Raw genomic sequence first — 27,543 nt, 5'->3', positions numbered from 1 at the left:
AGTTAAACACATCAACATGTGTCTGTCATCTGCTTGACCATCATAATACTGAAAATAATTTAGATTTATCATAATATAGGTTCCCTTAGAAGAGTAAAGATACAAATCTTGATTACCTCATAGAAATATAATAGTGAACTTATTATCTGGATATTTTTCAAAGGCTTTTCTATGGAATGAATCGTTGCATCTCCCAAAAATTCATATGTTGAAGTCAATCTTCAATGTTTTGGCATTTGAAAGTGAGGCCTTTGAGAGTTAATTATGTCATTAGAATACAGTCCTCATTAATGGGATTTGTGCCTTTACAAGAATAAACAAGGGAGACACAATCTCTTTCTCTGCTTGTGAGGATTCAGCAACAAGGAGTCCATCAGTTGACCCTGAAGAGACTCCCTCAGCAGAAACCAACTCAGCAACTTTATCTTGGACTTCCCCACTTCCATAACTTGGAGAAATAAATGTTGTATCAGTCACCCAGTCCGTGGTGTTTATTATAACAGCTCAAGACAGCATTGATACTGTAAGACATATCTGTATTGGTGGCCACAAATGAAGAGATATGCATGGGGAGCTGGGAAAATTGGGAGGAATGTAAGAAATAGCTCAAGTGTATGGATATTGTAACCTCTTAGTAGGTTGGATGGTAAATCATAGACTCACAAAGTCATATTTGGACATAACAACCCCTTCCTTTAAAGAAGAGGAAATGGGCACAGGGATATGAAGTGAGCTGTTCTGATCACAAGATAACTTAGAAAGGTAATGAGATAGATGATCATGGCCAGGAAGTAAAATTAGAATCAGGAGAAGATAAGTGACTTATAATAGGACCTCATTTTCTTATTCAATACTTGATTCAAGTTTATATCTTTGGCCAATAGCATTCTCTAAGCTGATCTTTAGGGAAATCTTGAAAACAACCTGATGATTAGCAAGAACAATGACACTATGGGACAATGAAAGGATATTATTTAACATTGAACTCTGAGTTCTATGTATTCCTTTCCACCACTGGAGACATTCTGTCACTCATTATGTCAAGACACTCCTTGAACTCTATTATTAATGGAATAAATGATGAGGAAGGAGATATGGGAAAGCAGCATAGGACAAGGACATCACTGTTGTGATTATGGCTTCAATCAAGGGAAATCATGAGAGATGAGGAAAGGACACTGAAGAATATGGGCCATGTCAAAATATCTTCCTCAAAGAGCTTGATGTCGTATTCAACCTCACTCATATTGAAAAGTTATTTTCTCACATCACATTGTTCTAATTTCAGGTAATAAAAAGGGAAATTGAACTAACTTAAGGAAATAGGGATGTTAACAATTAAGCCACAGGAAGAAGTTGAATACTGTCAAGAACCATCTGGGCTTTTTCTTCTTTCAAATGGCAACATTATTATTTCTGTATGTTGGTCATTCCTACACAGAAGGAAACATGGACAGGCCAGTCTGGAGTTTAAGATCTCAAAACGACCAGTGAAAGCTTAATATGAACCTTTTCATTCCCAGGCCCCAAAATCCATCTCTCCTCTAGTCAATAGCAAATAAAGTATTTTGATTTTTCTAACTTGGTTTTGAGTGATCCAACTTACAACCAGGGACTAAGGGTGGTCTTTTTATGGAAGTATAGCCAGATTAAAAATGTAGAACTAAGAGAAGGGAGAGTTCCTAGAAAAGGGATATTCAGCAGATAGTTTCAGGTATTTGCGGTTTGCTAAGTAATATGTTGCATTACTCAGATTTTCTTTCAGGTTGCAAGTAATAGCAGCACATTTTAGATAATAGATAAGGTTTTATTATAGACACATGGGGAAAATGAAGAAATGCAGAGATCCATCTTGGCATGTTGCAACCCAGTTAGCATGTCCTTCCCATGTAAGGTAGAAAATGTTCCCGATTATGATGTTCTTTTCTCATGATGACTCAGTTGAGTTGGGAATCAGATGATAGAGGACACAGGAAGACCTAATTCTTGATTCTAGTGTAAGACTTCTATTTTCTCATCATTCTGGGTAATCACAGAGGGAATCACCTTTCTGTCTACATTTCTAGGTGCCTTCCTTCCTTCCTTCCTTCCTTCCTTCCTTCCTTCCTTCCTTCCTTCCTTCCTTCCTTCCTTCCTTCCTTCCTTCCTTCCTTCCTTCCTTCCTTCCTTCCTTCCTTCCTTCCTTCCTTCGTCTTTCTATATTTCCCAGGCCTTGATCTCATGTTCCTCCTGCCCCAGCTTCCTGAGTAGCTGAGATTACAGGGGTTCACCACTGACCCAGATTTCTCATTCTCATAATCAAGTCATCTGAGACAGACTATGACTAGGTAGACCAGTCACCATCAAATGTAGGATGCTTTATTAGAGCTTTAATGTAGATTCATTTCACAGGCTCCTGATTACCTCTGGCCAGGCTCTAATCATTGTTTCAATAAGTTAGAGATAGGAAAATAAGGGCTAAGGCAAATTATGGTACATTGGGTTTAAACTGGTTTCCAACCAACTTAATTGGTGGAAACCACGTATGGACTGTTTGCTGTACACAAAAATATAGACCAAGTGTTTTCTAAACCTATGATTGTTAATTGAAAATCCTCCTTAGCCAAGAATTATTCTAGAAATTCTGGGTAAGATAAGGGTACATATAGAGTTTCTGACATAGAAAAACCATAAAATCGGTGTGGGAGTAACTATAACAATGGACACTAGAAAAAAATTTAAAATATTCACACCATTTACTTTTTTTCCTCACAATTGATGCTAAAATACACAACTAATTTCTTCACCTCTTGCAAGATAATTGGCATGAGACACTGGACTTTTAAATTTAACATTTTTCAAGAAAACAGTTTGTTACTTACATTGTTATTATAGGGGTAGAATGTATATTTTAAAAAGAAGTAGTTTTTATGGAGGAGAGGTCACAAGAAGTAAAAGAACACAAAGAATGGTGATTGAAATGAGATTAAATGAAAGCAAAGAAAATTAGAGGGCGTGGGTGGTAAAGATAGAAATGAAGATAATTCCAAAGAGCTGTTCACAGGGCTCTATTGCAGTCAGTACCATTCTGGTCAAGTCACCATCAGCTGCTCTAAGTTTAGTTTCTCTCTGCCCTGGGCTGCTTCTGCTAAAACTGCAGGCTCAGCTTGTTTGGCCTCTTCACTGGGCCTCTTACTTGCTGTGGGCCCTAGGAAGGCAAAGCTTCAGACTCCAGCTTTCTGCTCTTCCTCCAGTTCTCAGCTCCATGGAAATTCTTAAGGAGCATAGAGGCAAAGGATAAGGTCTCAAATGATGATTGAGGTGGCACACTGGTGGCTTGATTTTTAAGCTCCCCTGATAATTTTATTTATATATTTGCTGCTTTTAGAGGAGCCATGTAAAGAAAAGAATTTATACATAGAATGCCTGTGCAAATAGCAAACCAATAATCTACTACACCCAGAAGATTTGGGTCCCTGCTCGGAGTACAGTTTCAGGATTGTAAAACTATAATGGATATGTAGACTGGAATGACCTGGTCCCAGGATATTTTAAATTCAGAAAAGCTCAGAGATTCCCACACCAGACAAAGATGGCAATGGGGAGCATAAGCCTGCAGAGTAATAACAAGGAAGAGGCCTAAAGCTGACTACTACAGAATAAGCCTAATCAGTTGAAGTCCTTTACGTTCTGATACGACCTTAAATTCTTTCAGACTGAATAGTTTAGGCTTGATGACATTTTCCATAAAATCTAAATGTCAAATGATGTGGCTCTACAAATATGGATTTTTAAATTTTTTGCTTAGTATCTGTCAGTTTTCGAGGGTGGGAATCAATTATGCCATCTCTCCTACCATTATCTCATCTGCAGAGATTATCGCATCTGCAGAAACTACCAGTTCCTTACTGTTTCCACTTAAATTGCTTCCTAAGTGTGGACCACGAGGGTGTGGGGAAGCAGAGGCAATTTACTCGAAGCATCATCAACTTTTCTTCTATTTCTAGGGAAAGTCCTGTTTGGGAATGAGCACCTTGGGGCCATGGAGTAAATGATGATTTCTCTTGTGTCAAAAAAAATTCGTTTCCCAAGCATCCCTCCGGTGGTCTGTCTGCTCGCAGGCCAGCTGTCCCGGGCCTCTGACAGGACGGGAAGGGGAGTGTTTCGGTATGTAGTGAGCCCTTTAAATCCAGCCTCCGCCGCCCCCACCACTCCGCTCCCGCTCCCTGACAGGTGTTTTCCCAACTCCGGAGGACGAGGATTTTGGGGAGTGGCTGAGCCAATAAGATTTCCCTTTGGGGGGAAAGGGCGTGGCTAGTTGGGTCAGAGCAGGGGCGGGGTTTGCGCGGCTGTGGAGAGCCTGCCTGGTTGCGTGGAGGGTTGTTTTATTCCCACCCCTACCACCCCCCTTATTTTCCCGAGTCTTATTAATTTCTCTGTGGGGCTGCAGCTGGAGACCGCGGAGCGCTGGAAATGACGCTCGGAGCTTTAATTACCGCAGCCGCTGGACAAGTGTGAGGAAAGCTGACAAGAAAAAGAAGGACAGGATCGGGGGAGAAGCGAGAAGCTTCCCCCGCCCCCCTTCCCTCCCGATTTGGACTGGAGGTGCAAGGAAACTGGAAAAGGGAGCCGAACATAGCCCTGCTGCGGGGAGAGGCCGGAAACCTACCGCCTCTTTGCAATCAACTTTTTTTGGAAACCTTTTTCCCCCTTCCTTTTTATTGTTGACCAACCAGTGAGAGAGAGAGAGAGAGAAAGTGAGGAGGGAGCGAGAGAGCAAAGGCGCACCCGGGGAAATAGCTGCACAGTCCGGCCCCGGAGCACCAGGCGCAGACATTCGAGCACACTCCCACTCGCACGCACACTCACGCGCACACTTCAACCCCTCCTCCGGACCCCGGCCCTGGACCCGCGAGCGCGGACTGGGTCGCCAACCCAGAGAGCCGGTGCACAGAGCGCGCCGCGCCTGCCCCCTTCGCGCCCCCACGCGCGCCTGGCTGGAGGATCTCCTCCGCGTGCCCGAAAGGGGATATGCCATTTGGACATGTAATTGTCAGCACGGGATCTGAGACTTCCAAAAAATGAAGCTGGCGACAGGACTGTGGGTCTGGGTGAGCCTTCTCTTGGCGGCAGGGACCGTCCAGCCCAGCGCTTCTCAATCAGGTGGGTCGCGGTTCTTTCTCGCGCTCCAGCTGTTGAACCTGCTTGCCGCCTGCTTGGCTGTCTCGTGTGATGTGGCTCCCTCGTTCTCTTTGCCCATCCGGATACCCACTCGCTCCCAGGCGTTGGAGGGACCGCTCGACCAGGGCCTCTTGCTTGGGCTTTCGGTCGCTCCTCTCTCCATCCCAAACTTACCTTGTATTTGTGTGTATGTATTTTATTTATCGTGAAAAATTACTGTGTGCCTCTGTTCCTTTCCCCCACTCTGTTCTTAACCTTCTTGTTTCTCTCTCGCGCGTTTTCGGTGTGCCTAAGCGGGATCCCTTCTAGTCGTGCCTGTTGTTCGGGACATGGGAAACCCAGACCCCCTCAGAGGAGACTGCACTCTCCCTCTCTGGGCCCTGGAGGGAGGCAACCTCCGAGAAGAGCGCACCTCCGAGGCTGCTGAAAGGCTAGGGTCACGGGGCTGATCTTGCTGGGCCCCTCCTGAGAGGAGGCTGTGAGAGTGGAGCAACTAGAGCCGGGCTTTGCACCTGTATGGACGGTCGCTGCGCCCCCAATCGCCGGAGCTTTGCGGGGTCAGACGTGACAAGAACCCAGCCTGGGCAGCTGGAGCTCAGCGGGCGGGCGCGCCTCGGCCTGAGGCCGGGAGCTCTGGGCTTCCTTGGTCAGCGTCCCAGAGCTTTCGCCCGACTGACTTGAGGGACGCTTGCTTGCCTGACTGACCTCTTTAAGGAAAAAAGAAAAAAGGGGGGTGGAGAGGGTGGCACGGTGGAACTAAGAGCCGGGCCTTCCCGTCGGTTGCTGTGTTTGGCTCCAGGAAGAGTTCTTCCTGTAGTTCAACTTGCTATTGGCCGGAGTCCCTCCAACTTCTGTTTACTGCCCGGTCGGGTTGCGGAGCCTGCCGGTCGCGCGAATTGATTTAACCCGAGGCAGGCGCGGCGGCAGCGCTGGGCGCACGGTCACTGTTTGCTGGAGATCTTGAGCCCCAGGTATTTGGACAGGCCAAGGGCTAATTGACCCAGAGACGCCAAACAGAGGGGCTGGCGCGACGCGGCGGGCAGGGCTAATGACAGCACCTGCAGTGAGAGGGAGCTCAAAGTTTCTGGCACTTTGAGTTTCCTGGGGATAAAAGTGGGACCGGACAGGACTAAGGAGAATCGGTGTCTGCCGCGGCCAAGGGGAGGCTTTTGGAGTGGCAGGAAGATTTCCGGAACCATCCAGGGCTGGTGGTGGGAGCGTGGGAGGCAGTTCGAGGAGATAAAAGCCTCAGGGAGTGGCGATAGGGAGAGCTTTAGGCCCCCGGAGGGTGTCCTTCTGACCTCACCAAGAAAACAGTGCGCGGTAGTTTTCCCGCTCCGCCCCCGCCATAACCCCCACCTCCCGCCTAGTAAATAACAAGTTACAGTCATTGAGCCTTTCAAAATGACCTTCGAAAGGCACATGTGCGACATTTGTGCAGGCCATTCGCACCCTCCCAATTACTTCGAAATTCTTCATGCATACCAGGTCCCGCGCTCCACCACCTCAAGAATTGCACCAACTCGGACTTGAGATTGCAGGAGGCCTCTTAGACACATCCCTTTTTATCTCCCTCCGCACCCCGAGTTCCTTCATATTTTCTCTCAATGGGTTGATTATGCACATTGACCCATTCAAAAGCAGTTGCGACTGACACGCAGGCTTAGCCGAGAGGAATTTCTACGAGGCGACCTACTGGGGGCTGTCTGGTTCAGCCCTGCCGCTGGGGGACCCAGCTCCGAGTCCGCAGCAATTTGGTATTAACTGTGCGGCTCCCGGTCGAGCTATGCCTAAAAGCCCTTTTCAGAATTTCTGCAAGGAATGTAATCCAAATTAGTTCTGCAGCTGTCCTCTTCCTCGTCTCAGGCGACACCAGCTCGCGCCCTTGCTAGTCTCTTCTCCTTTCCCTGGGTGAATCGTCAGACCCACAAGTGAGCCCATTTAGAGCGCGAGGATTAGCGTGCTATTGTTGTTCCGTGTGTGAGTGACTCTGTACTTGAAATTCTGGGGGCACAAAAGCGAGCCTCACTTGTTCAAAACACAAAGTGATCTAGATGAAAGGGCCGCACAAAGGAAAGCTCTCGGGTGCATCCCTGGCATAATTGCAACACGAATACTAAGGTGATCCTTTGGAAACTGTAAATGCCCCCAGGGACTTTTTTTTTTTTCTTTCCATTCTCCTCCACCTGGCAGGGAAAGTTCAGCTGGTTTTAACGTAGTGCTATTATAAAAACAAGTTGCTGTCTGGGGTGTGTGGCGCTGTATGTTTGTGCCTGCGTATGTGTGTGGCTGTGTTTTCCCAAGTAAATACGTATCGCGCGTCTCCCCTCTCGCGGTTAGCAGTCAGTAGCAGTTTGGAGGAGTTTGTTTTGGTCCAAATGAGAAATTAAGTGCGGATAAGTAAACTAAGCTGCCAGAGGGCGACAAGATGTTGAGTGAATTGCTTTTAGATGAAACAAATTAAGGAAACGAGGGAAGACAATCTGCTTCTCGCATTATTAGACACGCTTGGAGTTCAGGGGAAAGTGGCATATTTTTGAAATGCTAATTTTTTAAGCAGAAGGAATGCACCTTATTTACTGCTCTATGTGAACAGAATAAAATTGTAGGGTGGGGGATTCTGTTATCTCGATATTTAAGATATTTCTTAGAAAAATGTAACAAGAGATTTTTTAAAAAATTTTGGACTTGGGAAAAAAATCAGCTTTAGAGGATTTTTTAAAAAAAAATTCTGAAAGACTTTGTCTCATTTCTAGTGATTCATTTTATCTGAAACATTATAGCCAAAGGCCATTTATATGACAATTATAAGGCCTTTACCACTCCAAGAAGTGATTCTAAAAATTGTCCTCTTCTTTTGATGGGAAAATATCAATATTACCTTTGTATTGAAATAAAATATATAGTGGTATTGAAGTGGCACTCATACAGACATTAATAAATATGTGATGAACAAATAGAGTTCCCATTTCTTATTTGCAGGGAACACAGTCCAGCTTTCATTTTTATAAAAGAACATCTTCTTTCCTATATATATTAAAACTATATTATTGTACCTCCAGATTTAGGGTTGATTTTTACATATGTAAAGAAAATGTCCTAAAACTTAAATGGCACAAAAAGATGTTAAATATATTTTCAAATAGCATCAGTCCTTTTTTTTTTCTTACGTGTGTGTTTACTGCAAGCACAGGCATGAATACACTATCCCCTATCTTCTTTTAATTTGAAATTCTTATATATGTAAAAGAGCTTTGTACAAGAAGGTATTTTTCTCTTCAGGATACTGCTAAATAAATTAATACCTATTATAACTGCAAATTAATTGAAAATGCTATTACTTTGTATTGTTATGATGAAATGGAATAACTGGTTATGTCATGGTTCCTATTTTTCCCCCTTAAATTCAACTGCCCTTATTTCAATCATGCATGCATAGAAAGTCATTTTTTTAAAAAAAAAATCAAGGCACTTATGGAGTTATATGTGTATATATATATATATATATTTTCATTTAGTCACTGGAAATGTGTTTTAATTAAGAAATTACATTAGAATATTTACCAAGGCATGTACTTCATGGAAGATTTATGTGTTTTTTATTCTAACTTGAACACATTAAGTTAGCATTGGCTGATTTTTAGAGTTTGCATTTATTTGATGGAAAATCATATTTCCTCCTTAAAGTGGATTCAATTATTTAGTATTCATGAGCTTTCATCCCTTTGGTTCTTAAATAGAAGTACTATTTATCTTCTGTCTTTTGCATTCACCTTTTCCATTACTATAGATTCTTTACATCTTATTATTTATTGAGTTTACACATGTGAATATATATTTTCCTTTCTACCACTAAGTGCATTCATTTTTTTGTGTGTCTTTCCCAGCAACCTGCCACTCAGCCACTGCAGGAGGAGTCCTCTGAGCCAGATTTCATTCTCTCTTTCTGATAAATCTGATATGGCTGGTTGGCTGAACAATTGCAAGCCATTCCATTGCTCAGATTTATTCCTGAAAGAAAATAAAACGGCATCGATCCAAGATCACTAGCACATCTCAAAAGCCCTTACTCCAAGGCCAAATCTTTCCAGAGAGAAGTTCCTCTGTACCAGTTCTCTCTCTTTCTTCCCTCCTCTTGACCAAGGAAAGAAGGTGGACAGCTGCCATTTGAAAAGTGCTAGTGATGCATGGAATTGTGCTCTTTCTATGTATTTTCTGAAACATACTGATTAAAGCCACCTTGAGATTAATGGCTATGTAAGGTGAACATTTTCTGCAATAAGTTGAATTAGGATGACTTGAATTATTGCAGTGCTACAAAGTGATGTCATTTTTGTATTATGTCAAATGAGTTATTGAGAAGATTTAGCATATATTTTTAAAATAGCAGTAAGTTTTGTCTTTATAGTGTCCTGTGGCTGTTGGATGTCCATGTGTGATTTGTAAAATACCTAAAGCATAAATGAAGCAAATCAACAAAGAGGAAGTTCTGTTACTTCCAAACTTGTTCATGTTTGCTTTGTTCAACTTCATCCTTTTGAAAGATACTGCTTTTATAGAGATGTTAATGTTTACATTGAAATTAGCCCATATATGTTCAAGTCTACAAAAATTGACAAGAATATTTTGCTAATATCTTTACAATGATCCACTGAATATGCCATGGAGGATAGAAGTTAATACTATTACCAACTTTTCTACAAATTATATTATCATTTTAGAGATGTTCTATTATGTTAACATATCACCATTTAGAATCAAATCAGATTATTTATCTAATACTAATATTCTGAAGTATTATAACATTGGGCAGAATAAATTTTTACTTTACATGATTTCTAAGACTGCTATCAACTGAAGCTTACAGTTTATAATGAAAGACACTTGATTTCCTATTTATTTTGAGTAAAAAGATCTTAGACCAATGTTGAAATATAGCTCTTCTACATAACTTGAAGGAGACCTTAGCATACTGTTTTGTGGTTATGTGCATCACAGGACATAGCCATGTGGTTTATATTAGGATTTCTACATTCTAGGAACAGTTCTTCCAAATGCTTCTTAATACCTTAAGCAACTCACTCCATCTCTTTGTGACTTTCCTGGTCTTCCTGGTGGGGGGCATCAGTGGGGGAGAATGTAAGTAATTCACTGTTTTTCCACTGTATAACAGTTTTCAGAAAAAAAAAGTTTAAAATCTGTGATAATAAGATACATTCCAGTAACAAGTTAATTGTTTTCATACATGTAATTCAAATTGCTCTATAATTTGAAACATGTACATATGTTAATAAATATAACAAACTTTCTAGCAGGCCATCTCTATCAGAAATGTATGGCTAAAGAAATAAGGAAATCATTGACTGTATACCATTTGTATTTAAAGACTATTTCCTAAAAATATTACTTTTCAGAATTGTTCTATGGTCTCTTTAGATTTCATTGTACATTTTTTCCCCTCTGAGTTGTTGGTAATTCTGGCATGTTTTATTAAATAGATTGACCCATTTTTCCATGCTTTAATAAAAAGCTTTAAAGACCCTTTCTTCATATTTGGTACTTAAACTAGTGCTTTGTAGTTTGACAGAGAAGAAATCTATCTCATTTGTTGAAAATGAAGATGTTTTGGGACCTAAAGAGGTCATTTTTTTTTTTTTGGCAATGTAATAAGTTCATAGTTATTTTTATTTTGTAAAAGTGACTGCTCTACATGCTCATCATTTTGCACAACTCCAGGGGGCAGTAGCCACATATAGTTTAATAGAAATGGGGCATGCCTGTTCTGTGGGTAGTGTGGCAGCAGACCTGCTGGTGTGTGCTAGTGAATAAAGCACCAAAGTAAACAATAGGAGATCTGGATTCTGGCACAATCACTTGCAGTATGATCTTGGGACAGGCTCCTTGCCTCTGTCTCAATTTACTCATCTCTATTAATTTAGCTAAAAACTGTATCTAAATTATTACCATCCTGAATATTCTAATGATTCAGTTAGAGAGAAAAATGGTGCTTAGACATTTTAGGGGAAAAATGCTTTGGTTTTGAATTATTTTTGTAAGTGGACCTCTTTTTTTCAAGTGAATTCATACATGTAGTTGAGTATGGAAAACAGGCTTTTACCTCCTTTTGGGTCAAAGGAAATCTTCTCTTGTTAAAGCTGCAGAGAGAGGCCAGCTTTGTGGCCCCTGCTTTTGGGCCTTTGGCATTTTCCCACTTTGTTCCACTGCCCCCCACACACACTTGCACTGGCTTTACCCATGTAAAGTCTAGCACCATTTAGAAGGTACTGATCTAGTCTAGTCCTCTTTATTTCTAAGTGATGTGACTAGAAGCCCGCTGGGCAGTTAAGTGAAATTATTTAGTGGCAGCTCCTGACCCAAGTGTTGTTTTCTACAAAATGCATGGAACTACTTGAAAAGTCATAGCTTTTTAAAGGATACATAATAGGTTGTTTTAAAAGACAATTGTAAAAATTGAGATAGATTGGATTCACAGGCCTAATTAGTGTACCATATATTTCATTTCAAAGGGAAGACTGTGAATCATCATTATCATATTTAATTTATTTTTAGGACATAATCATTAATTGCATTTTAAAATTATGACATATTGAAGAAGTAAGAAATGAAGTACTTTTTGCTAACTGCAATGTCTTTACCTGGTTAAGCCTATTTTGGACATAGAATTTTGACCTTAAAAATAACATACAAAGCCAGGCACTATGGTGCACACCTATAATACCAGTGACTCAGGAGGCTGAGGCAGGAAGATCTCGAGTTCAAAGCCAGCCTCAGCAAAAAGGAGGTACTGAGCAACTCAGTGACATCCTGTCTCTAAATAAAATACAGAATAGGGCTGGGGATGTAGCTCAGTGTCCAAGTGCCCTGAGTTCAATCCCTGGTACTGCCCCCCCCCACAAAAAAAACATATAAGCATCCCATATTAGTGTGTGATATAATAGAACTAGATTTTTTTAACCTGAGACTTTATGAAGATGACTACATAGTAGAGAATGATTATTTCTCTAATCCAGAATAGGTTTTATATGTACTTAAAATGGATTATAAAAGGTGACTGGTTAATTCCTGATTATTAATTAGCTGGTGCAGACTATTTATCAGCAAAACCAAGGGAATACTTGTCTAGGCCCATCCTTGAATCTAAGATTCTTTAACATTTCTACTCTCTTTGTTGATCCCTTTTATTTCTTCAAGTCCCCATTAAACATGGTTACATTCTTTGAACAAATATATAATCAAATCTTTAAGCACCAAGACTTTATGAATTTATTTTTATGTCACTTTTGCCTTCCTCTAGTTGGAGTCTGCAAGATGCTTCCAGTGTCCTTTGTGACTTGGCAATGCAGTTGATCCAGCCTTAATGCTGTCTAGTCATGGCTGAGTTCCCTCAAGTGTCTGTGCTTTCTTGGGCATGATAGTATTCTCATGCACCCTAGTGCAGAGGGAGATTGGAAACTTGTTTTGGCAGGGAGAATCACTCCCTGTAAGGAAATGGAGATGAAAATGGCTCCCCCCATAAAAGATTAACGTAGATACCATCAAACTTTGGGCCACATCATTAAACCTCTCCCTGGAGAAGCAGTTCACCTTCATTACTCTAAATCATATTATTTCCAATATCGTAGAGGTCACTGAAGCATACTAAATACCAATAAGAACATGTAAGATCCAGTTTCTGAATGCAGGGAATTAAAGAAATAGAAATCAAGGCCATAAGAGTGTGTGTGTGTGAGAGTGTGCTAAGTCTACACAGCTTCCCACTTTTGAAACATAGTTTAAAGATGTTTAAAGAGGAGAAAATGAATGACGCCATAACCACTCATTTATTTTCCAGAAAGATCAGACTTGTAAACCACCAGTTTCACTTGCTAAATCTTTATTACTCTTCTGACCTTTACTTATATCTGTTCTCATGTGAATCTGGTATAAGTGGATATCCAAGTGTTAATCCTTTAGAATACAATAGGGATCATATACCTGCCTTCAAAAAACACGTCTGCTGGTTTTCTAGCTTTAGCTGAGTCTGTCTCATGGCTGCTTAGGACTGAAGAAACAATGGAAACTGAGGCTGCAGGGTCTGTGACTGCATCTAGTAGGGCTTGGACAATAGCTTGTGCAGTCCTCTCTTTCAGGATGGGTCCCCCATCACTAGCAGGGGGTGCATAATAGAGGTCATGAATGACACTGACTATTTTGCTCTCTGCAAGCTCTTCTTTTGCAAAAATCTTTTTTGTCATCATTTGCTCTTCATCCCTGTCAGCTTAAAGATTATGAGAATATGAGTTTTCTTTCTATAGGGACCTATGAAAACCAAATAAAAATAAAACAATGATTTTTTTTTTTTAGACATACACTTGTTTTCTTAGGAATTCCTTTGGTTGTTTTGTCTACAACTAAAGCAGGTAAACAAGTTATTTCATTTTAAAGAAAACTGACAGCCTGGTTATTAAAATCTTCTCCCTAAGATTGTTTACAAAGTCTTATAATCCCTTAGATTCTTCAGTGCAGGAGTATTGTAAGCTCCTCTTCACTACCTTCTGTGTTCCCTGTGCTCTACTTCTAAGACCTCCATTCCTGTCATTGCCAGATGATCCTTTCTACTATACCACATTTATTGTCTTAGAGTTTATTCTAAAATATTCAATGGACCCCACTGTGAAGTCAGAACCTGCTAAAGTCATTGTCAAATTTTTTAGTGTGGCCTTAGAGTCTAAAATGTCTTCTGTGTAAGCACTAGGTTGATTACTAAATGTTCTATGACTATACAATGCTCAATGTCTTTACTTGTACTGATTCCTTTTTCTGAATTCATAGCTTGCTTGGTATCTCTGTCTGACCAGACTGTTGAATCTGTTAAGTTTTCCTTTGGATTATGCCTCTTCATTACAACTGCCTTCACTGACTGTTGTAGCCTATAATCCTTATCAATATCACTACCATTTACTTAATCTAAACTGTCCTATTATTTTCACTCTTCAAGTGAGATTTTGTCCTCTGTTGGAGACTAATGTGGTACCCACATACATAGTAAGCACTTTAAAAATATTTTTTAAATGAAAGAATAACATACATTTGCCAGAACAATTTTAAGCTCATTCATGGATAGTTATTATTTGTAATTAAACCATATAGTGTACAAAGTAAGCTCCTCTAAAACATAATTATAGAATTCTTAATAATAGATATTAGGCATGTTTACCCTGGGAATTTCTTTAGTTGCTTTCTTGAGCTTCCTAGGGTATTTCTTCAAATGGAGTGTTTCCAAGACTATAGCATTTGTCCCCATGCCCATTTTTAGTGTGCTTTTAATATGGTACAAAGTATTTCTGTTGTTTTTATTTTTGGCAAGGCAAATAAATGTGAATACCATTCTTAAATGTAACTGTATTATAGTCTACTATTTTTATAATATGGCCATTATATTACTTTATCTTATCTCCCATTTGAAAATTTTAATTGATTTAAATAATAAGCATTTTTTGACCCCTCAGGACCATGTTAGGAACTAAGGAAGGGATACAAAAATATCAAGATGCCAATTTTTTTTTGTTTTAAAAAGGCATCCACAAGGCCAATAAGATACAATATAAAAATGTTATTAAGTGATTTTGCAAACTCTTGGGAGAAATATTTGCCTTTAGAGAAATGCTAGTATTTCATGACAAAAAGGATTCCAGACAGAATCTAGTATTTTCTATTCCTGGATATATGTGATATTACAACTTTTTATAACTAAGATTTCTCAGCATCTTAAAATAGACAACTAAACATATCCTTACCACTTTATAAAACCCTATAAAGGAAGCATTTGCACTGTAACTGAACAGAGAGGTGATGGGGATTCTCTTAGCTGCTCTTTTAGATGATTCTGTCTGCATTCTAAAAATTGGTGAAATGGTTGTAGTATTTATAGAGTCAGACTCTACCAGGAAAATGTTCATCTAGCTATTTTTTCTCAGGTTATCAGATTCTAAGCAACTGTCAATCTATCTGGGCCACTAGGGTGCACTCATTGTATCTTAGTTTATAATTGCCTGAAAGAGTTAATGTAACTTTTCAACTGTCTGCAGAGCAATCTAGTAATGAAAGAACCAGGCATGGAGATGTTGACATCTCTCTTCTAAGGTTCTTTTAAATTTTTCTTGATTTTGTTGTTGTTTTGCTTGAAGAATCCATGAGCAGGACGTTTTGGGTCAGGGATTGTTGTTCTACTTTGTAGATGAGGAAATAGAAATGTAAAGGAGTAAGTCTGACAGGTGTATCAGTCTAGTGTATTTATGCAAGTGTGCCCTGTCCTGAGAGCCAGCTGGCTTGGCCTTCTGCTTGTCAGCCTCTTGTGTGCCATCCTCACAGCTGCAAAAGCTAGTGATGCTTCCCAAAGGCATGACTTCTCTACTCTACCTGCCCAATGAGCAGAAAAGCCATGTTTAGCACACCAGACTCTTCTGCCTTCAGGTCAGCGGCTCTTTTTGCTTTCCTGTTTGCCTAACAAATCTATCAGTAAGGAGTCCTGCTTAAGGTCAGTCTGTGTTTTTCCCTCCTCCCTTGTATTCTCTACATATTTCTCTCTCATTGTGTATGTTAAGGAAACCATCACACAGCTGTTTTTTTTTTTTTTTCTTTTCCAGAAAACTTCAAAGCAGGGTCTTTTGCAAGATTTTCGGACCTGCCTTTATATAGTTTGGGGAAACTATTTAAAATTTTTCTTGAGATAGAAATACAAGTTAGGTAAAGGGCCTTAGAAATTGTCGATGCAGCAGAGGGTCTCTGAAGCTGAAGCCTTTTAAAAAACATTATGGTAAATCTGCCTGTTTGAAAATTTTACTCTTTAGGAAGTAATATTGCCCTTTTAACTATGAAGTTTGGGTGTCATTACATAATTTTCTCCTTAAATGTATAGAGTTACTGTCTCTTATTAATGTGAAAGAATGCATTTCTTCAAGAAGAAAATTATTATATGCCATGAAAGCAAACCATGAAGGACTTCAGTACGTCTTTGTGTGAAATAATGTACCGCATAGATAATTTTCAGAATATTTTGTAAGTACAAACATCTGGTTTTTGACATCAAATTTCAAATGGGTCACTGTCTCTTACATAAGTTTGTGGGGTTTTTTTAATATTTTACTTTTTAGTTGTAGATGGACACAATATCTTTATTTTATTTTATTTTTTAATGTGGTGCTTAGGATGGAACCCAGGGTCTCCCACGTGCTAGGCGAGTGCTGTACCGCTGAACCACAACCCCAGCCCTGTGATTTTAATATTGGGATGTGATTTAAAGGAGTTGTGCTCATTCTGGAATGTAACAGCTATGTTGTTAAGATCCTATTCCCTAAAATGTAGCTCATTAGATTTTTGATCATTTGTTCTTTAGTATGACTAAAAGTCTATCTTTGACTTTTACCCTCTGGCTAAGTTAAATGTGACCATTTTAGCTACAATAGACATTATTTCTAGCAATGAATGAAACAATGCATCCAAATTAAAATCAGTACTGAGCACAGATCTTTGGTGATATTTTTAAGTAATATATTAACACATTTGAGAAACAATGAAAAGATTACCATTTCAAGTCATACTTTTACTATGTAAAAATATCAGCTAAATAGTTAATATTTCCCAGTTGTTAACTCAAAATTAGCATCCCATTGTCCCTGGTGATATATTGAAACCTCTAAGAATGTACTTGGAATTAATGGAAACTGAGGTGATTGGTATTCAGATATAATGCCTTAGTGGACTTTTTTCTTTCTTTCTTTTAAGTACAAGATGAAAATTGAAAGTATGAAAGGCTTTGAGATAAATGGAAATAGACAAAACATTTTATGCAACTGTTGGTGAAAGGGGCATTCATTATTTTTGCTGAGCGTACTCTATTGCTTGTGGACAGAATTAGCACACATAAGCCAGAGAAAGAGATAAGACAAACAGAATGGCATGCAGCTAATTTTGTTTAGCAAATTTAGATCTGTTGCATGCTATTTCACTCCTACAAACTGACTCGGTCTTTCTTTGAAAGGTACAGATGAAGTTTGTCTCCCACATCTTAACAGCTTTCACTCAATATTTATAGACTACATAAAAATAAATTTCTCTAAGTACCATATTTCTCACAGACAGGATGAGTACTGTGAAGGTAGATTTATTAGTGAGAAAATAAAAAAAGAAAAAAACCAAAAACATTTCTCTTGTTTCAGGACTGCAGAAAATAAAATATGTCAAGGTATCCAAAATATCTTTGTTTCAAGGACATATATATGGGATGATAATATTCAAGGTTTTTTATTACTTGTGAGTGAGTCAGAAATCCCATTATTTTATGATATCTCTAACTAGTCATTCATCTGACATTTGAGCCTATAGGATGCAATCCTCTGTAATTATTAAGAAGTCACTTATAGTCCACAAACCCACAAACCTTAGTCTATGTGGAAAAATACTATCATTCCATAGAATAAATTTCAGTGAAATTTCTAAATGGGGCTACTTGGGTGAGAAAATGGTCACAAACATGTGACACTTGATGGAAATGTGATTCTAGAAAAAGCCAGGAATTTGTAAATTAATGTTCATATTTGGGAATATCTCAAGATAGGTTTCTAATGATCTTTTTACACAGTGAATTATATTGTATCCAAAGAGATGTAGTGTTATTTATATACCTGCTACACCTTTGTCATGGTGCAAGACTACATTCTCCATAATCAAGCTCGCTGTAGAGAATAATTCTCATATTCATGAGTTGTTCATCTCATCATGTTGCCAGTGGTTATTTCAAGGTTAATTTTTGTCAGACAGTGTCTCTCTTGATTAAGGTCTGTAGTAATTGTATATGTGCTGATATAGCATATGAAATTTGATTTCATATCAATTCAAGATCAAATGCTTATCAATGCCTCCTGCTCAAAGACACACAAAGTAATTTTATTGTTAATTTTTTATTTCTACTAGGAATGTGGAGACTTGTGTTTGACATTTTCATAATCCTCTAAACATTTTTATAGGTTATGATGAAAAAGTATATTACATTACCAGGAATATGTTTCTTAGATTTTACAGATTGTTTAAATATTGAAATATTTTATACCTTACTTAATTGGATTTCCGAGGCCACTATCATGGAATCCTTACCTCAGACTTATCCTGATCAAACAACTGAAGAGTTAACACTCAGCAGCACCAGATCTCTCCTTTGGCATATGCTGTGATCCATTCTGATGTACCTTGGACATTTTATAGCTACTAAACATTATGAATATTACCCCTACACATTAACAAAAGATTTGTCGTGTTTTAAAATTGTAGAAATATGAATAATGTCATACTAACTTTGCAACACTTTAAACAGTTTAAGGAATGCATGTATCTATGTGAAGCATACACATCGTAGATACTTACTGAAGTTTCAAAGGACACGATTTAAATAATGTTACAGGTCCATAGGCTGAAAATCAGATGAGTAAGACAAACCAAAGGACCCCAGTAAAGCAGATGCTATAAATTAGGCTGAAAGTGAGTAAGGGTGCTGATGTGTGATTTGTATTTATATATTGGATTGCTAAATAATTACAACGGTTTGAATTTGTGGTAAGCACTGTGTACATGGTAGTAGCCATATCGTGTTCATATTGTTAATCAGAATGAACAGTTATCTGGAAAGATTAGCTGTCATAGATGTGCATATTAGATATGGGACTCTCATGATGGCATTACACCTTACCTACTCTTTTCATTTATGGTTAATAGGGGAAGAAAAAAAATCCAACTTAAAAACTTTTTTTTTTAATAAAAGTAAAATAAAACATCATGGAATAAATTGTGAATATCAGCTTAGTTATGGTAACTTACGTTTGGATATGTATTTACAAAAGAATTATGTCACAGTACTTCTTTTGAAGAATAATTGAAGAAGTAAAGATGTGGCAGGCCTGGAGAAGAAGAGTCTTGGGATGAGACATAACTGTCGTCCATAGTTGGAGGGCTGTTACATATAAGAGGGATTAGCACTGTTCTCTGTAGCCTTGGAGAACAGAAACATTGACAGCTGTTTGAAATTGTAAGGCATCCGATTTCAGTTGAACACCATCAAGGGGTTTCCAATAGCTAGAGCTTCCCAGAGCTGGAGTGGCCTGTCCCAGAAGGCAGTGTGTTCCTTCATGTGTGGGGTGGTAAGCTCTGATCTAACCTCTTCTGTTGACTCTAAGGAGTGAATGAAGCAGCTGAGGAACAACTGGTCAGCAGTGTTGGGTTGGGCTCCATGACTTCTGAGAGCCCTTCCTTCCTGAGCCTCTGTCACATGCACATCAAGGCCACATATGCTTTCTGAATCACTGAAAAATAAAGGTGAAACCCAAATTCCATATTGTCATGGCTAGGCTTCCCAACCAGTTGATTTTCACCATCTTGCCTGCTCTGTACACTAGAGGATTTGTAGTTTTCAAAGAGTTTTTTTTTTTTTAAATTGTCAAATATTTTGTTCTTATTGTTTACTTGACAGTTTCATTTTAAACATTCACACCTGTCTGATGTAATGCATAATCACCAATTCATTCTTAATTAAAAAATTTAGAATAAAAGTATATGAGCTTCACACACACAAACACACAAACACACACACACACTTTGTTGTGTTTCTGAGTTTATGATAGCAAGTACTTGTAAGTTTGGCTCTAACTAAACAGGAAGCAGAAATATATAGGAAGGTGGGGACATAGGCAGAGGAGGGAATTAAAAAAAATCCAGCCTGCAGTTGTGAGTGGGAGGGAAATCACAGCAAATGAAGGACTTTCCTAAATGGGTTGAAAATCAAACAAATATAAAAAGATAAAGGTACATATGCATACCTGACTTAATTACAAATGTAATAGAAGTCTATTATTTGGAAATACTTCAAGAGTTTTGACATTTCAATCTTTTACTGCCACTTACGGGTCTCTACTGTCAGATAAACTCTGAACACAATGTTTTGCTGTTTTCTTTTGTCTCTTTTCTTTTAAAATACTTTAAGTTTCCCTTGTATAAACACGGCATTTCTGTTACATACTGTCTTCTGCTTTGGTTTTTCTGATGTACCACGTTTCCTCATATCTGTGTCTATATTAATTTCATTGCCTCTTCAAACTCCTTAACTTTATCTGTACTTCAATGCATTACCTCCAGTGCTCCTTATAACCTGCAGAGTAGAGGGGTATGAATCCTCTTTCATGGATAAGGAAACTGAGACTTAGAAGTACATATTTGGCCAAATCACACAGCTTCTTCTCAGCATAGGAAATATTCTGATGATCAGTTTGACTGTTGTTTGTTTTACATCAGACTTATATTTTGGTTCTATGTCCTTAAAGGCAAAGATAAAGATATCCCTCTAAATAAGAAAAAGGTCTTTTGGAGCTCCTACCTAAGCTCATCCTCTTCACGACATTTGGCTGAGTTATGAGATCCCTTCAGTTGTCTCATCTCTGTTAGACTATTTTGAGCTCTTGCCCCCCTATAGAGCTCTCATCCTTCCTGTTTCTTCCATTTGGATATGCCATGGTGTCTTCAACTCAAACTATCCAACATTTTCTCTTGGCTTTCACAATTTAAAGTGCTTTTCTTATCTTAATTGGTATTCACTTCTGTAAACCCCAAATTAATGGCACATACCTGTTCAGGTGGCCAATCAGCAATGCCTAAGCTCCTAGTAATTCCACAAGGTCCAAATATTAATTTTGTATATATGAAAATAAACTGAAACTCCCCAAAAGTATCTTAAATATGAGATCATGGACTTTACCTTTCTCATAATTTGAACTTGAATTTGTGTCCTCTATATTTATAAACAGGAGATGGAATGGTTTGCAGAATAATTCTATACCTGTACTGGCATGAGCAGTGAAAGTGGGCTCTATGGGAAAGAATTTGACTCTCTCTGAGGAGCAGTTTTCTCAAATCATTTTTCCTTCATATTCAGTTTTTATAGTTTCAGTATTAAAAAAAAACTGTAGAGAGACAGTTTTGTTCCAAAGATTTATGTTTACCTGGCAAACTCAGATCCTGTCCTTTCATCCTTATTGTTTTTTAAAGTGCCTTCAAGAGAAAATGGTTTTAATCAAATTCATGAGATAACTTTTTATGTTACATTTTATGGGCATTTAAACTTTTCAAGATAGGACCAACTAATATAATGTATGGTTGAATGTATTTTTGGAAAAAATTCTGCATGCCAGAGCTGAATGTATTTCTGGAAACATTTCTGCATGCTAGAGAAAACCTGAAGATCTATATACAAATGGTGAACAGATTTTGCCACATATAGATAATTGGTAAATTGTTGTGATTATTAAATGTTTCCCTATATTATGTTTTTTACACATTTATTTAGACAGTTAAGGAATTGGGTGAAGACTGTGTGTGACATTGTGATGATTTTAGTTCACAGAGCTCTTCCATAGTACCTACTTGCTGATTCGTATTATTGTACTGAAAATCTTACAAGCTTAGTGGTATCCCTAATGGGAATGGAAGTTACACCTCTTCTAATATTGCCTGCTTGCTTTTCCAGAACAACCTCACAATCCCTACAGCTAGTGAATCAAGTTTTTTAAAAAGTTATTTTCCTATTTACCAATGTGGAAACCTTCCAGGATGCTGTGAATTGCTCATTTGGCAAAACGTAAACATGAATTTAAAAAACAGGATGTTATCCTTAGCCCAAAAGGTAGGTAAAGATTTTGAGTATGAGCTCCACTACTTGTCATTATCTTATTCAGCTGACAGGTGGTGCTCCAGAACAGTATGGGCAATGAGGATGTGTGATTAGATTCCTATCAGAATTTCTGAGCAAATCAGGTGCTGAACTCTTAAAGACCCCTTAACATACAGTTGATACATTTTAGATGGAAGGATAGTAACCCAACAAAATCACCATCACATGGAAAACTTTCTTAAATTTTTAAAGTTGCAGTCATTGACCTTGACCGAGATCAAGATTTCACGTAGCTTCAACAATTTCTCCTACTTTAATACAAATAAATAATTTGTGATATTGAACTACAAAGAATGTCATTTTCCCTGATTCCTCCATTGATTTTGTTATTGTTGTTATTATGATATTTTATTAATTTAGAAAAGATTTTAACAACATAGTTTAACACAAAGATGTATAAGAATGCATTAATCTAATCAGGATGTCCTGATTTATTTGAAATGAAGCTACTGCAAGTTGACCAAACTCTTATGAATGAATTATTGTCACTTCATTAGTGACAATAATTGTTAACTATGGTAACCCTTCACTGGGTACTTGGTGGTGTGATTTAGATTAGTCCTGTTCTGTGATGAGGGTAGCAAGGTAAGAGAGTAATGCATTCAAGGTTTGAGTTTAAAGAAAGACAGTAGACAATAGAGTTTATGAGAGAAGCAGGGCTACTGAGCAGGGTAAGCTAGACTGCTTAGGTGAAATGGCAACCCTATAGCATTCAGCCTGCCTTTCTTTCCTTTATCTCAGTTCATGCTGGCTTCTGTTGTAGATTCTGTTGTCTTCCACCCTTGAGTGGTCCTAAGTGCACCTATGAATCAGGAACCAACTCCTGCTCCCACAGAGCATTCTTAGTTTTTCTCTCCTGGTGAATTTGCTACTTAATAACCAATCCAGAGAGTGTCTTTCCACACCCTCTGTATTGCTATCAGTTTTGTTAATTTTGTCTTTCTGATTTAAAACACACCATTGCAATTTTCAAGTTCTGTTGTGTGTGTTTGAGTTCCATGTATTTATCAAATAACACTTTCCCCCAGCCCCTACCATTAACTAGCAAAGCTGCTTTCTTCTTTACTACCGATACATGTTGGAGAATTTGCCATGATTCTAATTGTGTCACTGATTTCTTCCAAGTAGTGATTTGATATTCATACCACTCTGTGTGAAGCACTTTGGATTGTTAATTTTTAATTCCTATCAGGACAGGATTCTGTTAAGAGCTGAAAGTAGTTTGGGCATGGCCCTCACAGCATGGAAAACAAAGTTGCCATGGTGGTATCTAACATCCTAACCGGAAAACAAAAGAGAAAGGTCTGTACTTTTGCTGAATGAATTTAGTTTTTAATTTATTATGTTTAATAAAGTTGGACACTATTGAAGGAAAAACACCATATTCTTACTTTCTCATATTTAGCTTCTGAAAGTGAACAAACTGAAACATTCCTAAAATTTTACAAATATTCTTCCAGAATTTGATTTTTGTTCTTAGTTTTGGCAAGTATGTAAAATTGGGTTGTTTTTGGAAATATCTGCCTGAAATGAATGGTGCTTGAGTGTAAAAAAAAAAAAAATCAATGATCCCTAAAATGAGTTATTTTCATGAGATTTTAGTGTTACCAATTTCAAAAGGCCATTTTATTTACCCTTATCATTTCATGCCACACAGTAGCTTTAACATCACTTTACATCAATATAGCCATGACAGTTTTGCAGTTGTTCTAAAAAGTGGTTGAAAAGTTGTGTTGCTTAAATTTTAGTATACTTAAAGTAGTTGCATAAAATTTGAGTCTGTAGTTTGCCATGTTTCTTTTCTAATTGTCATAGGATTTTTAAATTATTAAATAGCATTTGTTGAACTTTTTGAAAAATTTGGCAATGAACAGCCTGTTAAAGCAGGCAGTCTAAGATCTTCATCTTAGTGTCAGATCACTTAGTGTCTCTGGATTTATGTGCACTTTGAGAGAAAGAGCAGAGATTTTGTAAATTTTTTGTTGTTCATGAGTAGTCTAGATTAGGAACCCCAGGCCATGGGATAATTAGGTCACACAGAATCACAGCAGTGGTAGTCCCAAATAACTTTTATTTTTCCAGAGAGATGATAGAACAGCTGTTCCTTTAGATTGTGATCCCTCTTTGGAGCAGTCCCAGGACTTGTGAAAGAACTCTTCTCTGTGATTATTCCCCAACATGCAGCTATTCTTGTCCTGTGAACTTACACCCATCCCCTCCACTGCCCTATGGCCACAGTTCTACCAGCAGGAGTTAGATATGGACGGAGAGGCTGCTTTGCAGACCCCAGCAGAGTACTCACTCATCTTTGTCAGCTCTTCCTCTTCTTCCAATATTTTGACTCTGAGCAAGCGCATTAACAACTTGGGCTGTTTTCTAAACTACTTGGAAATTATGAATAAGTGAATTGCCAAAGTTGCCCTTTACAACAAATATTAAATTATATCTAGCAGGGGCTTATAGTGCCATAGATGATTTGTTTTTTTATACAAATGTTTTGATTCGTAGTGATTTCACGCATCACTCCTATTCTCTTAGCACATTTGGTTATGCTCTGTAGTTTTTACCAGTATGCAAATGGTGAACTCTATTTAATAGCCTTCTATTAAATGTCTAGCTGTTTCCAAAGAATTTAAGGTGGGTCTTTGTAAACTCTGAGATTGAATTAACATTCATTCTTGAATTTAATTTGCAGTGAGGACATTCTGGTGGGAAGACTAATTGTTCTTTTATTTATGATTGGAGTCTGAGAAAATGATTAGAATTACATTTCCTGAGATTATTTGTGTGTGGACTCTGTCCCTTGAGAACAGTAAGCTGAAGTGTACTTATAAAAATTTCAGTTTCTTATCAACTAATTCACTAGTTTTTAAGAGTGGTCGATGGCCAAATAAGTCTATCATATTTTCACCAGAAACTGTGAATTACATATATATCTCATAACTGAGAACAATGAAATCTACCTAGATATCTGCACTAATGATACACTTTGAAGTTTTATTTTCTAAGTGTGTCTATATTCAAATAACATATTTTTACAGGTTGAAAACTGACACAGCACCACTCTGTAGGGTTGTGTTGTGTTTTCTCTCATATATTGTGCTGTGTTTTAATTCTTATAATAACAGGGTTGCTCAGTTTGCCAGCAGGAGGCCCCTCAAAGCAAGATGATGCCTCTCAGTTGGCAGATTTCTGTGTAAATAAATAACACTGCACATTCCTTTTAAATACCTGAGTAAGTGAGATAATGCTATGTAACTTTTTTTAATTAAAAAAAAACCAGCTGTATTATGTCAGTGACCTGTAATAAATAGCACTGCAAGTAGAAGTGACAGCCTCATTCACCTTGCATCCATGCAGAAATAACTGATCTCTATTTCCATGGCTGGAGGGAGAAGAAGAAAGAAGAGAAGGAAAGAAAAAAACTGACCTTAGTTTGCAGTCACTCTCAGGCTAACAAGGGGGAGTTACATGGACAATTTTTACTTCGTTGCATTTACTGCTCAACACATTGCAAGTAACCTCTTGTACTCTAATCATTGGGATAGTCGTTGATGATAATGAAGTGACTGAAGTGACTACAATAAACAGTCTTTTGACGTTTTCCTGAATTCTGTGTGTTTTTCTGTTAACCTTTCATCAGTTGGCAAAATATCATACTGAAATTTTTATTGCTGGTTGAGCATAATGATGCAATGATTACAAACACAATTTGGGACAAAGATGGCAATAAATGTTTTAAATTTTCTAATTGTGACAAGACAGTATCATCTCCACATCATCCTCTGCTCTCCCTAAATAATGGTAAGTGTAAAGACTGAAATATTGAATATGAAAAGGAAAAGTTAGATGTATACTATAGAGAACACTAAGGCTAAAGCCCATAAATTGTTTCTCAATGAAATTTTAAATATATATGGCAGTTTTAAATTTTGACTATATGCAAAAACGTTTTATTCAAGATGTACACATATGTCATATGGAAAATGTAGGAAACTTTCATAGCGATTTTGGGCTTGAAACTAAAGCATTTGCTCAGACTCATCTTACATTAAAATGTGTGGAAGTCATGCAAATGTATGTCAGTGGAATTTAGTCCATTGCACTTAATTACACATTGTTCCTAGTCAGTCATTTGCCCATCACCTGACAGGCCTCACACAGCCATGAAGTCAGGCAGCCTGATTTACAAAGACAAAAGACCAAGGATACATGGCCCTACCTCCAAAGATAGATTATTTAAATCTAAATCGAAAGTCAAGTCTATATGATTTAATATATTGGTCATTCACAAAAGAACATGAACAACACTTAACTGAGAACCTCTAGATGGTTCTTTTAATCGTATAAATTTAGCACACTCTAAGGAGGTTGCGGATTATTTCGTATCACTATATTAAGTATGTTTTAAAGTTTGTTTCTAATATGGATGCAATTATTTGTTGGAAGGATTCTTAAAATGATTATATTTTCCAGTTACTTTTATCTTTTAGAAAACAAATTTAAGATTCGTTAGTTATTTGCCTCAGAATATGTAGCAGTCAGTGGCAGGGAATGAAATTCCTAGAGCCACATTTTTTTTTTATTTCCTGTGCAACCACTCAATAAATAAATAAATAAAACACTCAATAAATAGTTTGAAGCTATTTCAAAACTTTTATTTATCTTTGTATAGAAATATACAAAATTGAAGTGTTATTTCCTGGAAATATTCTAAAGAATTATGTGTAGAGTAGGTTAACTATAGCTTAATTTTTTTCTTTTAAGTTACAGTGAATTTTAAATTATTTTATAATATTGCTGTTTATGATATCATGAATTGAATTTCTATTAAATATATGTATGTCTATAAGTCCTAGGTTTGTCTTTTCAAATTAAAATTCAGAAAGAAATATAAAAATTATTTAAAGCATTCTATATAAATATAAAATAATGTCATTATAATGATTTTTATGCCAAATTAAAATCTGTGGACTATAAATAAACAGGAGAGAACTAAATATTTTTAAAAATGTTTAGCTTGATCTCATATAAGAATGGTAAGTTTGATTTGTTTATCCAAAGATGAAGTACCTAAAATGTATCAGAAATGAGTAATAATAAGTTGATACTGGAAGTGTTTATACATCACTCACTACTTTTGCTATGAAAGAAACCTGTGTGTTTAGTGTGGAGTCGAATCCCAGAGCCAGTGCACCCATGCTGTAAACACTTTCAGCTGTCCTCATCATGCAGGGTCAGATTTTGGTACTTCTGACATTGCAGGCATTTCTATTTTATCATTTTGTATTTTCCATTACATAAATCAGTGAACATCTATTAATATATCTTGAAATTATATATCATATGATCTAATAGTATTTCTATAGACTTTGTCCTCTCTACTGGATACTGTTAATCTAAAATTAGCGAAATGTTTGTAACCATATATATTTGTAACTAAACTCATGTTCTTACTTTTGCCCTGTTCTACTGTTTTTTCCTTTCACATCTGATTACTTTTCAATGTAATAATAAACTTATTTGTTTTCTTCTTGAGTTGGTATGTGTAGTCAATATTTCATGGGTATGTATGGCAACTAATGCACTTGAATAATGATGAAAAATTATGTAAA

The 27,543-nt window shown here is 37.5% G+C and overlaps 1 protein-coding gene across 6 annotated transcripts in view; it reads left to right on the top strand.

The window, feature by feature from the left end:
- Positions 1-4,322: 4,322 nt before the first annotated feature.
- Erbb4 (erb-b2 receptor tyrosine kinase 4) overlaps positions 4,323-27,543 on the top strand; it is a 1,041,723-nt gene continuing 1,018,502 nt past the window's right edge. For 3 of the 6 annotated variants that reach the window (XM_078017961.1, XM_005331866.4, XM_005331864.4), the window contains exon 1: positions 4,323-5,142. In XM_078017961.1, the coding sequence (XP_077874087.1) occupies positions 5,061-5,142 (82 nt within the window). In that variant the 5' untranslated portion in view covers positions 4,323-5,060. Of the gene's footprint in view, positions 5,143-5,967; positions 6,132-27,543 lie in introns of those variants that run through there. The other 3 variants (XM_005331865.5, XM_005331863.4, XM_078017962.1) reach the window with 2 other exon arrangements.

This window comes from Ictidomys tridecemlineatus, chromosome 7 (genome assembly GCF_052094955.1).
Source record: "Ictidomys tridecemlineatus isolate mIctTri1 chromosome 7, mIctTri1.hap1, whole genome shotgun sequence".
Lineage (NCBI taxonomy): Eukaryota > Metazoa > Chordata > Mammalia > Rodentia > Sciuridae > Ictidomys > Ictidomys tridecemlineatus.
Note: the sequence above shows the minus strand (reverse complement) of the source record. Positions and strands in the feature narration are given on the sequence as shown.